The 19,220-nt window shown below is 37.5% G+C and overlaps 1 protein-coding gene across 1 annotated transcript in view; it reads right to left on the reverse strand.

The window, feature by feature from the left end:
- The window catches only part of LOC127786927 (uncharacterized protein At5g03900, chloroplastic), a 30,265-nt gene extending 12,762 nt beyond the window's left edge, over positions 1-17,503 (reverse strand). Inside the window, exons 1-6 of the mRNA XM_052314708.1 lie at positions 16,958-17,503; positions 8,697-8,804; positions 8,480-8,580; positions 8,232-8,315; positions 1,060-1,132; positions 903-968 (exon numbers count right to left, since the gene is read on the reverse strand). Of these exons, the coding sequence (XP_052170668.1) occupies positions 903-968; positions 1,060-1,132; positions 8,232-8,315; positions 8,480-8,580; positions 8,697-8,804; positions 16,958-17,386 (861 nt within the window). The 5' untranslated portion in view covers positions 17,387-17,503. The remainder of the gene's footprint in view (positions 1-902; positions 969-1,059; positions 1,133-8,231; positions 8,316-8,479; positions 8,581-8,696; positions 8,805-16,957) is intronic.
- Positions 17,504-19,220: the final 1,717 nt, after the last annotated feature.

Genomic DNA, 19,220 nt, shown 5'->3' on the forward strand with positions numbered 1-19,220 from the left:
GTGCACTTTGGTTATGTGCCTCCAAGAGGTTCCAGGTTAAAGTTTGGTTAGTCATCATTCATGTTTAATATGAACTCTTATTCTTTTTTATCAGTACACCATGGTTTAGTCTGTCATGCCAGACAAAGTTTTCTGTAAGGGAAATATGTACAGCTTGATGTACATGATTGAGCCTGATTCCTAATATAGCTTAATGTTTTAGAAAAATTGTGGGATCTCAAATATGTAGTGTAATTATCCCAAAACACCCATGATATGTAGAAATGGATAAATCCTACAAAAGCTCTAAAAATATATATAAGTTGCATTTTGAATATGTATCAACAAATATGATTGGCGTGGCTATAAGACACTTTAAAAATTCAAGATAAATTTTCTGGGCACCAACCTAAGTCCAAAATAAAATTTCAGAAACTTTATGGACCCCTGCTTTTCTTCTGAAAATGGCTACAAAATAATTAATCAAGGAAAACTGGTCCTTCAAATTTCCTTACTCCTTCATACACTAAACACATTCCCAAGGAAATGCAGCACTTCACTGAACTAAACACCACCTTACAAATAAAGCTCATTCACATGAGTGTCCATCAAATCTCATGTAAAGCCTTGCCTAAACAGAAAGGCTTTAAATCTGCCTGCTTGAAGGAAATAAAGGTTCTCTTAAACTAGAAAAGAAATATATCAAAATATTATTGTCAGAAGAGATAAATAAGACTGACTAATTCTGTCACTTCAGTTCAATAATCAACAAGGATTTAGGGACCAATGAGGATGCTTCTCAGAGAGTTAAAATAGTTACATGGATCAAAATGGCCACATGAAAACATGGGAAAACAAAACCCCTAAGTTGAAACAGGAACATCAAAAGCAACGGACCACTGAATTCAGTGCTCAATTATTACCAACTTCCACCGCTTTTCTTCAATACCTTGATTTGGATCACCATCTCCAAACACAAATGAGAAAACCTAGAAAACATTCAAAGGTTAAGTCATATTTTGTCTTTAAGTTGGTAGTAACTAGTAAAACATAAAAAAGAAAATTCGATATATCCCTTACAGATTCAATGAAGTTCATCCCATCTCCATCTGCCCGTATTCTTTGCCTCCTATAGTAATATGGATCCCAATACCTAAAAAGAAAAACTAACACGACTTGAAAAGAAGCACATTTTCATTCTCCAACAGGTTTTACATAACTACCATTTTCTAGGACTAGTAAATACACTAAAGACCAAACATATAGATTCCCTAAGTAATAGCTTAGATGAATAATAAATCTAGAAGATGCCCAAAGATCACATAAGGTTAAGAATCATAAACAAAACGACATGAGAAAGCGAAGACAGGTATGTAACATAACAGGATCAGTTTATTTGACTAGTTTGCATTCAAGTACAATCTTTTTAAGGACAAAACGGGGTAAATTCCTACTACTCACTGAAACTATGGATGCAAGAAGAGATCAACTGAAGCAATCCAAAACTCTGGCTCTAAGAATCAACCCTAAATTCTCTCACTTACAGCTCTAACTTTTACCAACACAAAGAGCATTGGCCCATGCATGCATCATAAGCGTTAAAATTAGAACTAACATCTTAAGATGAATCAATATCACCTTGCATGTTTTGGAACCCACTTTGAATCAATATCAATGTCTGTGGTGGAACCCACTTTGAACAAAATGATGGACATCCTCGTGGTACCCTAAAGATCTGAATAGTAAAATTATAAAGAAAAGCCATTGCATGTTTTACAAATGCAAGGGTGAAGCTCATGCTTGATTGTATATAAACACAACTATGAATGAGGTGCGCCAAAATAGGGGAAGTCTGAAAACAAAGAAAATAGAGGTTAGAATAAAATGCCAAGGCAGGACCAAAGGAGATGACTTCCATATCCATAACTGGTTCCATTTTGGATTTCAATCAAGATTTATTATCTCAGTGCTTTGTCCTTCTAATTAAGCATATCTTGTCACTGTTGTCTCATATGATGCACACAACAATAATATACCAAGTCTTTATCTCATTATGTGGGGTCAACTACATGAATTTTAGATCACTAATCATTTCTATTTGTGGCTTTATCTTCTATAAAGCACTTATAACAAATATTATGCCTAAGTGTCTCTCACTAAGGTTTTCTTGGTCTTTCTCTACCTCTTTTTCTAGCTCCTTGTTCCAATCCATCCACTCTCATAGAAGCCTTTATTGGTCTTCTTCTCACATGACCAAAGCATTTTAATCGTGTTTCACGCATCTTGTTTTCAGTAGGAGCCACTCCGAACTATCATATGATCCACGTAGCTAAGAAAAACATCTATGCATATGTTCTATTGTTATCTCAAAGAGTCAACCATGATTATCTTGATCACATCTTAACCAGCATTAATATCTAAAAGAGAGCTAGGCTCCTTTTAAAATAAAAAGTGGCTTCCAATATATGTGATTTTAGATACAGATAATCTCCTAACAGTATGTCCTACCTCATGGTAAAATATTTCAGCAACGCCAGACATAATGAATAAAAATGCCAGACTTATTTCACTTAATTCCTTACAATCTGAAGTTCAGGATCCCAAATGTGTATGCATGAGAATTTTATACCACTTAAAACTGTAACTACTTCAAATTTTGACCTTTACCCAGATAAATTTACAGACTTAAAACCTATCAAACTCAACTTCAAAATGCCACACTCTAATACCAATTGAACAGACTAATTGAAATGCCAAAAAATGCCAATTTACCAATGTTAGCGGATATGGCAGCCTAGTTATGGTAAGGATACGGCAGCCTAGTTATGAGAAGAAGAGATCATGCCTCTTTGGAAGTTTCTATAACCAGAATAGGATACTTCCTAATCTGGTCTTAGGAAAGTTTCCTAATGTTTGTGTATATTGTTTTCCTTTGTAAATATGTAGCTTTCCTTTCTTTGTATCTTCTTTGTTTCCTTTCTTGTATTCATTCTCCCTCCATAAAAGAGGGCCGTGTACATCCTTTGATGATTAAGCAAAGAATACTTTCTATATGGTATTAGAGCCGCTCCTTGCACCGTAACCCTAACCGTGCCTTCATTGCACATCCATGCTGCCCTTAGTCTAGACGGCACTACTTCCCTTCAGATCGGTCTCTTAGAGACCCGCCTCTACCCTTCTCGCCTCTGTTTTTTCTTTGGCTAGATCCCTTAGTCCTTCATTGCCATCTAGCCGATCACTCACCATGTTAGAAGTTTCAGAAGTCACACTTGGTATGACAACTAGAGAGTCATCACCGATGGACCAGATTGCCGATGCTGGAGTTGGGGCGAGTGCTGGAGTTGGAGAACTACCTGGGGTGCATCTTTCCTATCGTTTGGATGGTAGGAACTATCTACAATGGGCACAGCTAGTGAGGACTATACTCAAAGGTCGAGGGAAGCTTGGACACCTCACCTCTCCTCCACCAAAGGCTGTTGATCCATCCTTTCCAGCCTAGGACGTAGAGGACTACCTCATCATGTTATGGCTATGGAATGCCATGCAACCCGAGATTAATAAAAACTATATGTTTCTAGCTTCTGCTAAAGAAATTTGGGACACCATAAAGCAAACCTACTCTAAGGTTCAAGATGCCTCAGTAATCTTTGACCTTAAGACAAAGATTAACAATACTCGCCAAGCCTTTTTAATTGTGACTGAGTATTTTAATCAGATGAATGGGATTTGGTTAGAACTCGACCAATACCAAGAAATTAAAATGGTGTGCAACACTGATGCTACCACTCTTAACCGAATTTTTGAGAGGGATTGAGTTGTTGAGTTTCTAGCAGGTCTTAATAATGAATTTGATCAAGTAAGGGTTCAGATCCTTGATAGGGAAAAGTTGTCTTCCCTGAATGAGGTATTTTCTATTGTAAGAAGTGAGGAAAATAGGAGAAGGGTTATGCTCAATGAGATAGGGACAGAAGGTCAGCCATGGTTTCAAATAAAAAGGAAGAAACATGATTTAAGGCAGGCAAATCAAAAAATAAACCTACTAATCGTGAGGGACTGTGGTCCACTTTTTGTAAGAAACCTAGACATACTCGAGAGACATGTTTCAAACTCCATGGGAAAGAGGTTGTCCTAAGCAAGGTGGGAGGCTTTAGAAGCATGGCATAAAAGAATCAGGCTTATGTTTCCACCAAGGAGCATGAGAAGGAGGACATAACTAGTAAGACAAAATCTTCTTCTACTTCTGATCTTACTCAACTTAATGCTGAGGAAATCAACAAACTGAAGGCTTTTCTCAAGACTATCTATGATGGAAACTGTGCATTTGCCTAGCAAGGTAATTGTTTACATTCTGCCTCTTTTACTGTCCCTAAAACTGATAAAAATGAAATTTGGATCCTTGATTCTAGTGCGACTAACCATATGACCCCTAATCAGTTTGTTTTTGACACTTATGAGCCTATTATCACTTCCAAACAGATTACTATTGCCAATGGAACTTTAGTTTCCATTAAAGGTCAAGGTACAATCATCCTTAGTCCCAATATTACTCTCAAAAATGTGTTGCATGTTCCAAACCTATCCACCAACCTTGTGTCTATTCATCGGCTCACTTATGACTTGAATTGCCTTGCCATTTTTTCCCCTAATATGTGTGAATTTCAGGCTTTGAAGACAAGCAAGATGATTAGTGCTGCTAGGGAACAACATGGGTTGTATTTTTTTGGTGCACAAGAGAGGTAGCTTTATTGGAAATTAGTTGTCCAAGGTTACTAGCTCTTCTCAATTCACCTCTAATCCTACTGCTTAGATTTGGCTGCAACACTATAGGCTTGGTCACCCTCCTTTTCTTCTTTTAAAATTAATGTTTCCTTCTTTGTTTAAGTCTCTAGATCCCAGTGCTTTTCAGTGTGATGTATGTGTAATTTCTAAACAACATCATGCGTCTTATCCTGCTAGTAATAAAAGGTCTTCCAAGCCTTTTTTCTTGGTTCATTCGAATATTTGGGGACCTTCTAAAATACCAAATTGTTCTGGGGCTCGTTGGCTCATTTCTTTTATTGATGATTGTACTCGTATGACTTGGATTTTCTTATTAAAAGACAAAGCAGCTGTTGGAACCATTGTGCCCTATTTTTGTAAGCTAATTTCCACTCAATTTCACTGTTTTATTCAAAAATTTCGAAATGATAATGCAAATGATTACTTTAATAATCACTTGGATCAATTTTTCTAACAATAAGGGATTGTCTATGAGTCTTCCTATGTCGACACTCCACAACAAAATGGAGTGGTTGAATGAAAGATGAGACATCTTCTTAATGTTGCTTGGACACCTCTCCATCATCATCATGTGCCAAAGCATTTTTGGGGAGAAGCCATTCTTACCGCAACATACTTGATAAATCGGGTACCCACCAAAATCCTCAATCACCAGTCTCGATTTCAGTCTATGTCTACCCATTATCTAGACCTAACTTTGCATTCCCCTCTTCCCTTAAAAGTCTTTGGTTGTGTCTCTTTCATTCATGTTCCCAAGCAACATAGAGACAAGCTTGATCCTAGGGTGCTAAAGTGTATTTTCCTGGGATATTCCCCTACTCAAAAGGGGTACAAATGCTATCATTCCCCTACCAAGAAGTTTTACATTTCTAAAGATGTGACCTTTGTTGAGACTACACCATTCTTTTCTTCACCCAAGGCTGGACACCATGGGGAGAATTGAGTTGATGGTGACCATTCTTCTTTCTGTGGGGATGTACTTCCTCTCTTAAAAGCATCCCCAATCTCTGTCCCATAGTGACAGTCAGCTCCAGCCTTACCCAAATCTCACTCTTAGTTTCCCGTGGCCTCTCAGTTCCCTCAGTCTCCTCCTGCTGCTCAAACTCAGTCAAACAACAGTGCACCAGCCATTCCTTATCAAGAATAGCTGCCAGTAAGGTTTAAAGGATCTCCCTACGTATTCAAAAGGAGACAACCCGCTCTAAGCTCTCAGCAAACATCACCATCTGATCCTAATCAAGGTAAGGAATTTATATAGTCTTTTGTTCCAGAACCTTCTAACCCAATCTGTGATGATCTAGACCTTCCTATTGTTGTTAGAAAGGGGGTCAGAAGCTATACCCAGTATCCCTTGGCTAATTTTTTGTCCTATCATCGGCTGTCACCAAGTCACAAAGGTTTCCTAGCATTATTGGATTCAATTATCATTCCTAAATCAACAAATGAGGATTTAAAAGATCAGAACTGGAAGCAAGCCATGTTGGAGGAGATGAGAGCACTGAAGAAAAATCAGACATGGGAGATTGTTTCTCGCCCAAAGGGGGTCATACCTGTAGGCTGTAAGTGAGTTTTCAATGTGAAATATAAGGCTGATCGTACATTGAAAAGATATAAAACTATGTTGGTGGCCAAAGGATATACTCAATCTTATGGCATAGATTATTTTGAGACATTTTCCCCTGTGACAAAGATGACAACGATGAGAATTCTTATTTCATTGGCTGCTTATTTTGGATAGAAATTACAGCAATTTAATGTAAAAAAATGCATTCTTACATGGAGATCTAGAAGAAGAAATTTTTATGGATTTGCCTCTAAGATTTCAAGAAGGAGATGCCGGGAAAGTACACATACTTAAGAAAGCTCTTTATGGGCTCAAGCAGTCCCCAAGGGCCTGGTTTGGCAGATTTTCTAAGGCCATGAAGACTATGGGATACAATCAAAGCAAGGGTGATCACACTCTCTTCATAAAACACTTAAGGGAAGATAAGGTTACTAGTTTGTTAGTCTATGTGGATGACATAATTGTCACAGGTGCTAAAAGGGAATTTATCCCAAGAATTTGAAATTAAAGATCTTGGTGTCCTCAAATACTTCATAGGAATTGAGGTGGCCTACTCTAGGGATGGTATTTTTCTATCTAAGAGAAAATATATTTTGGATTTGTTGACTGAAACAAGGTTGACCGGGGGAAAAACGTCTAGTATTCTAATAGAACCTAATTGCAAATTGTGGCAAAATCTCCTAGCAGTCAACCAATTGATAAGGGGAGATATAAACGGTTGGTTGGCCGTTTGATATATCTCTCCCATACTAGGCCAGATATCACATTTGTTGTTAGTCTTATAAGCTAATTTATGCACAACTCAACTGAAGAACATATGCAGGCCGGAAGGAAAATCCTTAGCTACCTAAAAGCTACCCCAGGTAAAGGAAGTTTAGAAAAGCAAATGAGTTGGATGTTAGAGGCTTTACTGATGCTGATTATACAAAATCTCTTACTGATAAAAGATCAACTACAGGGTATTGTGTTTTCCTAGGTGGAAATCTAGTGTCTTGGAGAAGTAAAAAACAAAGTGTTGTGGCTAGATCAAGTGCAGAATCAGAATTCAAGGCAATGGATCTTGGTATATGTGAGTTGCTTTGGCTAAGGATCATTCTAAAGGACTTGAAGATCAAGACTCAAGGTGCACTTTGGTTGTTTTGTGATAACAAGTCAGCCATAAGTATTGCACACAATCCTGTCCAGCATGATAGAACGCAACACATTAAAATTGATCGTCACTTTATAAAAGAAAAGATAGATGCAGGCCTCATTCAAATCCCTCATGTTTCATCTAAGGAACAAGTGGCTGATATTTTCACAAAGTGCCTAGCAGCCAAGAGGTTTGAAGATCTAGTATGCAAGCTGAGAATGGCAAATATCCATTCTCTAGCTTAAGGGGGAGTGTTAGCGGATATGGCAGCCTAGTTATGGTAAGGATACGACAACCTAGTTATGGGAAGAAGAGATCATGCCTCTTTAGAAGTTTCTATAACCAGAATAGGATACTTCCTAATCTGGTCTTAGGAAAGTTTCCTAATGTTTGTGTATATTGTTTTCCTTTGTAAATATGTAGCCTTCCTTTCTTTGTATCTTCTTTGTTTCCTTTCTTATATTCATTCTCCCTCCATAAAAGAGGGACGTGTACATCCTTTGATGATTAAGTAAAGAAGTATTTTTCTACAACCAATTACCATGAGAAGGAGAATAGTGGGGATAAGGTTAGCAGGAGAATATAGCATCCATGAAGAATCTTGGTCACAAGCAAATCTCTTTCATTAATATGATCCAAAACCCATTAATTCCCCATTCATGCCCAGCATCTAATTAGGCTGAGAAGAACTCTCAACCAATGACCCAAGACCTTTATATAAATCATTAAGTAATATGGTCAAAAAAGCCAGGATGTACACCAGTATAGAAAAATTACCAAAACAAATCAGATGGGGATAAGTAAAATGCGAAACCAGAATCATATGATCTGCCTCCACGTCTCCCACGGTTGTCTTCATCACTGTAGCCACAAAAAATAAATAAATAAATAAAAGAAAAGCTTTACATAAGAAATATGTCCTTTTCAGTGTCTTATAAATTACAAAGACATCCTTCTTTATCAATCAGATGGATCATAGAACAATTGAAATAGCAAGGACCAGCATGGACTGGGGAATAAGGAACCTTCTACTTGAAAGGAGAGCAATAATTGCAGTATAGACAATCACAATTGAAGCTATTAGTGCTGTTCCAAAGGACACCCTCACTAAATATTCCGCGGTTGACTGCCAAAAAAGAGATTATATTCTTGTAAAAGATACAGTGTTATGGAAGTTATACCTCATTCTTGAAGAAAAAAGGCCGGCAAAAGTAACTGAAGAGAAGAGTGATGAGTTAATACCTTAGCCTTTTCAAGAAAAGGTTCAATTTTCATCCTAAAAGACTTGGCTGCAAGCTTTGACCGATAATCTTTTGGAAAAACATAAAGAATATCACCTTCATCAGATACCTGTTGAAAACCACCTTGAAGATGAACCACTCAAAAAATCAAGAATTTCAAAGTTGAAAGCAAGACAAAACAAGTGCTTTTACCTTAATGTGTACAACTCAAGCAAGAATTGCTAGCAAGATGAAAATCTAGCCTGTGAGTTTGACTAAATAAAAATAATTTACATCAAATGATTACATAACGACTAAAGGAATAGTTTTAGTTTGCATTACTAGGCTTCCCAAGGCAGTAGCCACATGCAGTGCCCAGGAGCCCTGGAAGTCATCTAACTTCTCTGTAAGTATCATATCCATTATTCATTTAGCAATCTTGTCAGTCCCTACTAAACATTTCAGCATAAATACTAGGGACAGCCACTTAATGACGACTGAGGCCTCACAATCACTAGCCAAATATGCTTAGATGCAAACACCAATTCTCCACAAAAAAAAAAAGAAGAAAAAAGTCCTAAATCATACTGAAGCAAATGCTCAAAGAATGAATATGAATACTCCGCAATTATAAAAAAATATTTTGCTTTCCCTTCAAATCCTACTGAAGCAACATTTGCTTTAATTTTGAAAAACAAATATCTACTCCTGAAATCATAGAAACTAGACGGAATAGCATAGTTTACTTCTATAAAAAGGGTAGCAAAAAGCAATGCCAACAAAATAATAGCAAGATTGATTGCATGTTCTATACATAACAAAATATCACTAGGGATTGCTTCTAAATCCATACATGAATATTTTTCTTAACAATCACAATTTTGCCAACACAAATTTCTACCATACAATAATATGTGAAGTTTTTTATTGAAGAAAACATAAAATATAAATATCTATCAATTCATAGCAGTACTTAGTAATTGCCAAGACTTCCAAAATGGCCAGTAGAAACAAGCATTCAATCTTTCAAGTTTCAGCAGAACCCAGGTACCTTTCTTTAGATTTTTCTGAAACCCAAGCATGTTTGAATTGATGTCCCAAACATGATAATGTTTCTGTGGTTGTCTTTTGCAACTGCAACTTCATGATTCTACTACTTTGCATAGTATTTTGGACATGTTTTGTGCCATATAATAAAGCTTGTCTTATAATCATCCAATAAAATTTTCCTTTTAGCTATTTGAGGGCAAGCCTTGATAGCAATGACAAGGCTGTTTCTTTGTGACCAAAAGGTCTGGGGTTTGATATGTGGAAATAGACTCTTTGCAAAAAAAAAAAGCAGAGGGAATGTTGCTTACAAATACAACTCTCCCTTGATCCTCACTAAGTGAGGAGCCTCATGCACTCGGGACACCCTTTTTGCTCTAAAAAAGAAAAGGGAATGTGGCTTATAGATACAACTCTCCCTTGATTCTCACAAAGTGAGGAGCCTCATGCTAGAAGTATTTTTTCTCTTTAACCATTCTAGCTTGGTTTTGTGAGTAACATATTCAATAATGTCCCCATTCTTTAAATAACTGATTTGAGATTTATATGTTGATCTTTTCTTGAAATGATTTTATCTCCAAGTCTCATTGGAACATCATTCATATTTTATTTTTACTAAACTTACATTCCATATATTTGGTTAGACCTACTTAACTTGAAACTTTTGAATTCTAAGGTATCCCTTCATAATCGAGTATGATGTTCACGCCTTCTTTTGTTTTTGTTGAGTTATATGGTTATAGTCTAGGGTTAATCCTATGATAGAGCCCATGGCCCATGGCCCATGGCCCATTGTATTTGTATATATATATATATATAGGTGTATAGTTTATGGATTTAATTAAGTGATTTTATATATATTAAAAGCTAGGTTTATTTCCTAAGCTTCACATGGTATCAGAGCTAAAATACAAACCCTAGCAGCCACCATACAAACCCTAGTCGTTGCTGCCACCGCCGCGGCCCACATCACCAACGAACACCGCCGGTCACGTCGCCACCAACCGCCGCAGCCTGCCGTGCCACCGCTGTCGCTCCAGCGCACCTGTTCTCTGTGCTAGATCATCCAGCCTTTATTTTTTGGTTTATTTAACCCTTTGGTTTCAGATCTATTGATCTTGTAGGGCTCCCTTTTATCCAACATGGCTGGTACTGGTAAATCTGGCTCCTTTTTTGGTATTTTGTCTCCCTCTCCAGCTATTGCTACTGAGAAGTTGATGGGTAGTTCCAATTATATCTCTTGGTCCAAGGCGGTTGAACTATGGTGTATGGGTCAAGGCTTACAGGATCATCTAACTACCAAGGCCGAGAATGTGACCACAAACAAACCCGAGTGGCAGAGAGCTGATGCTCTGTTGTGCAGTCTCCTGTGGCAGTCAATTGATCATTCTCTTCATCCGATCTATACTAACTATACCACGTGCTGTGAATTGTGGGCTCAGGCCAAGGCGTTATACACTAATGACATTCAACACATGTATTCAGTGGTGTCTAATCTGCTCAGTTTACGACAACAGGGTTTGACTCTTCCTGATTTTCTTGGTCAGATGGTCTCTATTAAAGCTGAATTTAACTCCTTGTTACCTGCTAGTAAGACTGCTGCAGAGGCTCTAGCTCAGCGGGATAAGTTCTTCATGGTGTGTACTCTTGCTGCCATTGGTCCTGAGCTCGCTCCTGTTCGTGATCAGATTCTTGCTAGTCCTATTGTACCTACTATGGATGAAGTGTATTCTCGTCTTCTTCAGGTTTCATCTGTTCCTACGATGCCTCCCTCTTCTGCAGGTGATCATTCAGTCATGGCTTCTCAGGTTCAGAGTAGTGGTGAACAGGGCGGAGATCGTGGTAATCGAGGCAAATGCCCCAAGTGTAACTATTGTCACAAGTGGGGGCATACTAAGGAACAGTGTTATAAGTTGCATGGCCGCCCTCCTCATGTTAATGTTGCTTATGCTGATGGTTCTCGATCTGAGTCCTTTGATGGTCATCCACCGCAATCTGTCCTTCTCACTGGGGCTAACTATAATGAGTATCTCAAGTATAAGACGTCCCAGCAAACCTCATCCACAGTTGCTTCTGTCGCCCACTCTAGTGATTCCACTACATGTCTCGCTCAGTCATCCTCTTTGGGACCATGGGTCCTGGACTTAGGTGCTTCTAACCATATCTCTGGTAATCCCCATTTGTTCTCTCATTTTACTAATTCTATTTCTTTACCTTTTATAACATTAGCCAATGGGTCCAAAGCGGTTGCTAAAGCTATTGGCACTGCCAAACCCTTACCTTCTCTGCCTTTAGATTTTGTCCTTTATCTTCCTCATTTTCCCTTTCATCTTGTCTCTGTTAGTAAACTTACGCGTGCCTTAAATTGTTCTATCACCTTTGATGATCATTCTGTTACTATCCAGGATCGCGATACGGGGCAGATGATTGGCGTCGGATGTGAGTCACAGGGTCTCTATCATCTCAACCTTCCTGCATCGCCTATTGCTTGCTCGGTGACTGAGTCTCCTGCTCTTCTCCACAATCATTTGGGACATCCTAATTTGGCTAAGTTTCAGAAGATGATCCCCAGTTTATCTAGTTTGTCGTCTTTTCATTGTGAGTCTTATCAACTTGGAAAATAGTCTTGCACTTCTTTTCCAAAGCGTGTCAATAATCGAGCTGTGTCCCCGTTTGCTTTAGTTCATTCCGATGCCTGGGGTCCTAGTCGTGTCGTGTCTGTTTTGGGTTTTCAATATTTTGTAACGTTTATCGACGATTATTCTCGTTGCACATGGTTATATTTAATGAAAAGTCGTTCTAAGTTATTCTCAATTTTTGAATCCTTTTGTGCTGAAATCAAAATGCAATTTCATACCTCTGTCCAAGTATTGCGCAGTGATAATGCCCCTGAGTATTTTTCTATTCCCTTTACTACCTTTATGTCTTCTCAGGGAATCTTGCATCAGTCGTCTTGTGCATATACACCACAGCAGAATGGAGTTGCTGAGCGAAAAAACAGACATTTGATTGAAACTGCTCGCACTCTTATTCTACATCATCATGTCCCCTTTCGCTTTTGGGCTGAAGCTGTCCTTGCTGCTTGCTATCTCATTAACAGGATGCCCTCATCGGTTCTTCAGCACCAGATTCCTCACTCTCTCTTGTTTCCTGATCAACCATTATATATTCTTCCTCCACATGTCTTTGGTTGCATTTGTTTTGTCCATAATTTGTCTCCCAGTCATGATAAATTGTCTGCTCGGTCCATCAAGTGCATTTTTCTAGATTACTCTCGCCTTCGGAAGGGTTATCGGTGTTATTCTCCTGACACTCGCCGCTATTTTCTTTCAGTGGATGTTACCTTCTTTGAGTCGTCTCCTTTCTACTCTTCGCTTCATTTCGAGTGTCAACCAATTTCTAAGGCCATCCCTCTTCCCGCGAGTCCTCCTGCTCCTATTCTCCATGTTCCTTCTTCTACCCCATTGCAGGTTTATCATCAGCGTCATCAGCCTCGGTCTCCTCCCGGTGGAGATGTTGCTCTTGCGCCTTCTCCCGCATCTTCTACTACTTCAGCGACTCCTGCTGCCTCACATCCTGCTCCAGTCTATCCACCTGCCGCGGTCTTGCCTTCTGAGGATCTGCTTCCTATTGCCCTTCGGAAAGGTACCCATTCTTCTCGCAATCCTCACCCCATTTATAATTTTCTTAGATATCACCGTCTCTCGTCTCCTTTTTGTGGTTTTATGTCTTCTTTATCCTCTGTTTCAGTACCTAAGACTGTTAGTGAGGCACTTTCTAATCCGAGGTGGCGACAAGCAATGGTGAATGAGATGACTGCTTTGCATTCCAATGGTACTTGAGATTTGGTTCTTTTACCCCCAGGGAAATCTCTTGTCGACTGTTGGTGGATCTATACTGTCAAGGTGGGTCCTAATGGGCAGGTTGATCCCCTCAAGGCTCATTTGGTTGCCAAAGGGTATACTCAGGTTTATGGCCTTGACTATGGTGACACTTTTTTCCCTTTTGCTAAAATGTCCTCTGTGCGTTTGTTTCTCTCTATAACAGTTATGCGCCACTGGCCGTTGTATCAACTGGACATTAAGAATGCCTTCTTACATAGTGAGCTTCAGGAGGAGATTTATATGGAGCAACCTCCTAGGTTTGTTGCTCAGGGGGAGTCTGGGCAGGTTTGTAAACTCCGTCGCTCACTATATGGGTTGAAGCAGTCTCCTTGAGCCTGGTTTGGTCGTTTCAGTGCTGTCATTCAAGACTTTGATATGACTCGTAGTGAGTCTGATCATTCGATTTTTTATAAACACACATCACAGGGGAGGTGTATATATTTGGTTGTCTATGTGGATGATATTGTTATTACCGGTGATGATCAGGATGGTATTATTCAGTTAAAGAAACATTTTTTCCATCATTTTTAGACTAAGGACTTGGGGTTACTTAAATACTTTCTTGGCACAGAAGTTGCTCAGTCTAGCTCTGGTATTGTTATCTCTCAACAGAAGTATGTGTTAGACATTCTGGAAGAAACTGGGATGCTTGATTGTAAACCTATAAATTCTCCTATGGACCCTAATGTAAAGCTCTTACCAGGACAGGGGGAGCCTCTTGCTGATCCTGGAAGATACCGCAGGCTAGTCGGAAAACTTAATTATCTCACTATCACTCGCCCAGATATTTCTTTCTCAGTCAGTTTTTACAGTCTCCTTGTGATAGCCCCTGGGATGCGGTAGTCCGGATTCTTAGATATATTAAGGGAGCTCCAGGTAGAGGACTATTGTATGAGGACAGAGGTCATACTCGAGTAGTCGGATATTCTGATGTTGATTAGGCAGGTTCTCCTTCTGACAAATGGTCTACTTCAGGATATTGTGTTCTGGAGGAAACCTAGTATCTTGGAAAAGTAAGAAGCAGGAGGTTGTTGCTAGGTCTAGTGCCGAAGTAGAATATCGTGCTATGGCCTTGGCAACGTGTGAATTTATCTAGTTAAAACAATTGCTTCAGGAGCTCAAGTTTGGGGAGATATCACAAATGAGATTAATTTGCGACAATCAAGCTGCATTACATATTGCATCCAATTCAGTCTTTCATGAGAGGACCAAACATATCGAGATAGATTGTCACTTCATCCGAGAGAAGATTTTATCTGGCTGTATTACCACAGATTTTGTCAATTCCAATGACCAATTAGCAGATGTCTTCACTAAGTCTCTCAGGGGCCCTCGAATTGAGTATATTTGTAGCAAGCTTGGCGCATATGATATATATGCTCCAGCTTGAAGGGGAGTGTTGAGTTATATGGTTATAGTCTAGGGTTAATCCTATGATAGAGCCCATGGCCTATGGCCCATTGTATTTGTATATATATATATATATATAGGTGTAAAGTCTATGGATTTAATTAAGTGGTTTTATACATATTAAAAGTTAGGTTTATTTCCTAAGCTTCACAATTTCATTTACCAAGACAAATGCCATTTACAAGTAATATAAACCAAGGCACCTTTTCTTGAATTTGCTTAATAAGTTCATCCATCATGGAGCAAAGAGATAAGACCTTAATGCAGATCCTTCATATAACCCAATACTGGAAAAACCTACAAAGTTTTTCTAAATGAATCACAAGTCTTGCTGAGGGCTGATTCTCTTGTGATAAGTAAAGGCTTGTCAATCTTTACTTAATATTTAAACATAGAGAAAACCAAGGTAAAAGGCTAAAATTGAGCTGCTCTCTTCCGAACCAGCTTCTCATGGCTCAATGGTGGATCATTCATGCTGATCCAAGTTGAAAACAAGTCAAATTTCAGCTCAATTATTAAGTTATCTTTATTAATAGACAGAACTGAAGCAAACTCCAACTTCAGCTAGGAAAATCTATTAATGAGACATGGCTCCTCATGATTTAAGAGATTTTTCTGCTCGATGTAGTTCACTAGACAACAAGGACACTGTAGCCCAGCATATCCAGCATTGTTATTAATAAGAATGTCATCATTTGGACATGGTAGCAGGTAGAAATTATTAAATTTCTTTGAGCTTTATCACCCTTGCCTGATAGGCTGATACATTATTTGTAATCACCAAACATTTTTGTTTGACACATAACAGTTGTTAAGAAATAAGAATGGGGCACCAAACTGTGGACTTAAGGATAATGTTCTGTAAATTCTTTTTTTCTTAGTTCCATCTTATAAAGGCTACTGAGCTTTTTGTTGTTTATAAACTTAGTTGTTTGCTACTTCTCCATTAGACCTTACTATTCATTGGTTTCTATTGATAAGCCATGCTTGACCAAGCTTCAAAACTTATCCGCAAAGACACAACCAAGGTCAACATGAAAAACCAACTACTTAGAGCTGTCATATATTCATCAAGAGTACAAATTTCAAGATAGCGTCATTGCTAAGCTGCATACTTAACCATTTGGTTGGTGGGTTAAACTTTCAGAATTCTAAAGGTTAAATTGATGCTTTAAAAGGCCAAACTCCTAAATTTCCCCTGAATATATTGAGAAAATTAATTAGTGAGCTACCTCAGCAATTTGATAGCTCTATAGGAAGATTGAGTACTGATCACAAGGCACACCGTGAAATTCAAAGCCACTGTGGCACTGGTGATAGAATTTCATAATCCCCAAAGTTTAAATGTATTTTTTACATATGAAGTAATACCTAATTTTCTAAGCAATTATGCTCAATAACAGAGTATGCTATAATCTGTGCATGCTCTGCAGTTCATCTCCTATCCTTTTGATCCCTTAAACTTGGACCACATCACTCCACTGCACCAATGAGTTAGTCTCGAATGCCAATGACCCTGTGAACTGACAATCCTTTACTCCCTCACTTCTTCAATCAATGCCACTTATATTCCTTTCCCCTTGCATTTCTTTCTTCTTCTTTTTTTCTTGCAAACACTTGCAACGCAATATCTAACTAGGCATATCCGGTAACAGTTATGACATAATGACTGTCTTTTTCAATCAGCCTCGAAGCACTGCATGCAGTTAATTAATCTATTCAAAGATAGCACAAAATGCTAAAACCCACAAACAAATGACAGTTCTTGAAACACCAGACCAGGTATAATTGATTTCAAACACTAACTGAACATACAACAATGACTGTTTGGTCCAATTTGACAAACATAACATCAGCAATTAAGTACCCAATCTCAATTCACAATCTCAACTAGTAAACACCTAGCTGCAAAACCAAAAACTCGAATTCTCGAATTGTATACCTCCAAAAAGCCATCGGTATCAGCAGCAAGTGCCTGCAAAGCTTTCTGGGCTTCGTTCACCTTGAGCCCAGCTTTGCTCGCCACGTCCCCAATCGTGACCCTCCTTCCGCACACGTCGACGGCGTCCATGGCCCGCTTCCGCACATCTGCCGGCAGCTTATCGCTCTCCACTGCTCCTCCTGGCTTGATTGCGGCGGCGGCAGCATCAACACTCGCCCTGACAACAAGACTATGAACCCAGATGCCACTCCTGTTGCTTTGGCGAATCTTGGGTGATAAACATGGATTGTTCTTGATAAAATTCAAAGCATGTGGCCTCAAAGAGTGGAATTGACAAATGGGTTTGACGAGGAAGGGGGATTTGGAAGAAGACAATGGGATAGAGTGGGACTTGGCCGTTACAGTGAAACACGTGGATATGGAAGCCATTTCAAAGACCTTGTCGTTCAGATTCCGGCCATCAAAATGGGAATTCTAGGTGGTATGTATTTGATGTTATCAGAAGAATTTGCGAGTGGCTGAAAATCGGTTCATTGGATTTTCTTTGCTGAGTTTAAGTAATGTTTGGTTCCCGAGATTCTTTGGGCCGAGAAAGCGATAGGGAAATGGGAGGTGACTTCTTTACGGTAGAATAAATTTTCTATTATGTTTTGAATATGATTACTAATTGTGTAATTAAAATTTTGGATAAATAACATAATTATATTTTTTTAATAAATTAATTCTTATATTTTAATTTTATTTTATAATAATTATTAATTCTTTGACTTTTTATAATTTGATTTTGCATTATTTTGTCAAAAAATTATTATATGATAGATACATAAAATAAAAAAATATATACATAACTAATGTCAACGACCATCGTGGTAACGGTCGTGATAACCACTATCTCAAACCTAACAATGAAAAAACCCATCATTAGTTTTTTTTTTTATTATTTGTCCAAAATTGCTAGGTTTTCTTTCAAGTTTTTTTTCCTTTAATTTCTTAAAAAAATCTTGTCAAAATCAAGTAGATTATTCTTTTTGCATACTACAATTTTTATTGTAAATTTTGTATATATGTGAAATTAAATATAAATATGTATATATAAATATTTAGACAAAATTTTCAAAATGTTAAGTGACAACTATCAATAACCATTGCTTATTTGTTATTTATTTATTTTTTTATATATATGTAAATTAAATATAAATATTTAGACAAAATTTTCAAAATGTTAAGTCACCACTATCAACAACCATCGCTTATTTATTATTTATTTATTTTTTTTATATTTGACATAGTATTTGTTTGAAAGAAAACACATTCCCTATTTTTTCATGTTCGGAATTAGAAAATAAGGAAATCAACTCAAAGTGTTTCCCATTTAATAGAAAAGCAACTAATAAGAAAATTATTTCGAAAAATAACGCCCATCCCTTCTATAAAAGGGAAAATAAATTTTCAAAATTACAATCTTCCTTATCTTCCCTCACAAAAATCATATCTCCATTTAATTTCTCTTGGTCAATGATCGTTTCATCTTACTCCACTTTTATCTATTGACGACCCAACATCCATACTTGTTCTATCTTACAGAAATTCTATATTTTCTCATAGTACCTACACATGTTCCACCTCTATTGAGGGAATCTACCTCTCTCCACTTGCATTATTGTTGCCATGTGCACCTACATCGCTATTTCCGTCTTGCTCAGCCGATTATCATTTGTCATCTACCTTTTTTTTCGACTTTCTATCTTTCTCTATTTTTAACTATCCTAATATTTCCAGATTTAATGATTAGATATATATATGTATTCTAAGTGCCAACCAAAAATTAAAAATGATTTTTCAACAAATTTTTCATGTTACAGGACAATACTTGAAAACACATTTTAGGAAAAATCTTTTTAGAAAATTGTTTTCTTTCAAAATTATTTTTTCTCTGGATTCTTTCAAAATTTTTTTTCGATAATTTTTCTCCAATGACCAATGTAATTCTCAAAGAGAAACTAAATTATAACAAAATTAAATATTTAATATTTGTTAAGTGCAACTACTACTTTGTTAAAAGAGCATAAAAATTAGGAGACTGTGTTATTTACCTTTACAAATTTTTATATATAAATATAATAGTTTTTCATGCATAAAAATTTGAAAATTCATAATTGTAACAAATTTTGTTATCAACCGTTTTTTAAAATATTATGGGTAAATTATAATAATTACCCTAAAATTTTATTTTAATTGCAAAAATTACCCTTCACATTCTCAT

The sequence above is a fragment of the Diospyros lotus genome, chromosome 12 (assembly GCF_014633365.1).
Source record: "Diospyros lotus cultivar Yz01 chromosome 12, ASM1463336v1, whole genome shotgun sequence".
NCBI classification, from domain to species: domain Eukaryota; kingdom Viridiplantae; phylum Streptophyta; class Magnoliopsida; order Ericales; family Ebenaceae; genus Diospyros; species Diospyros lotus.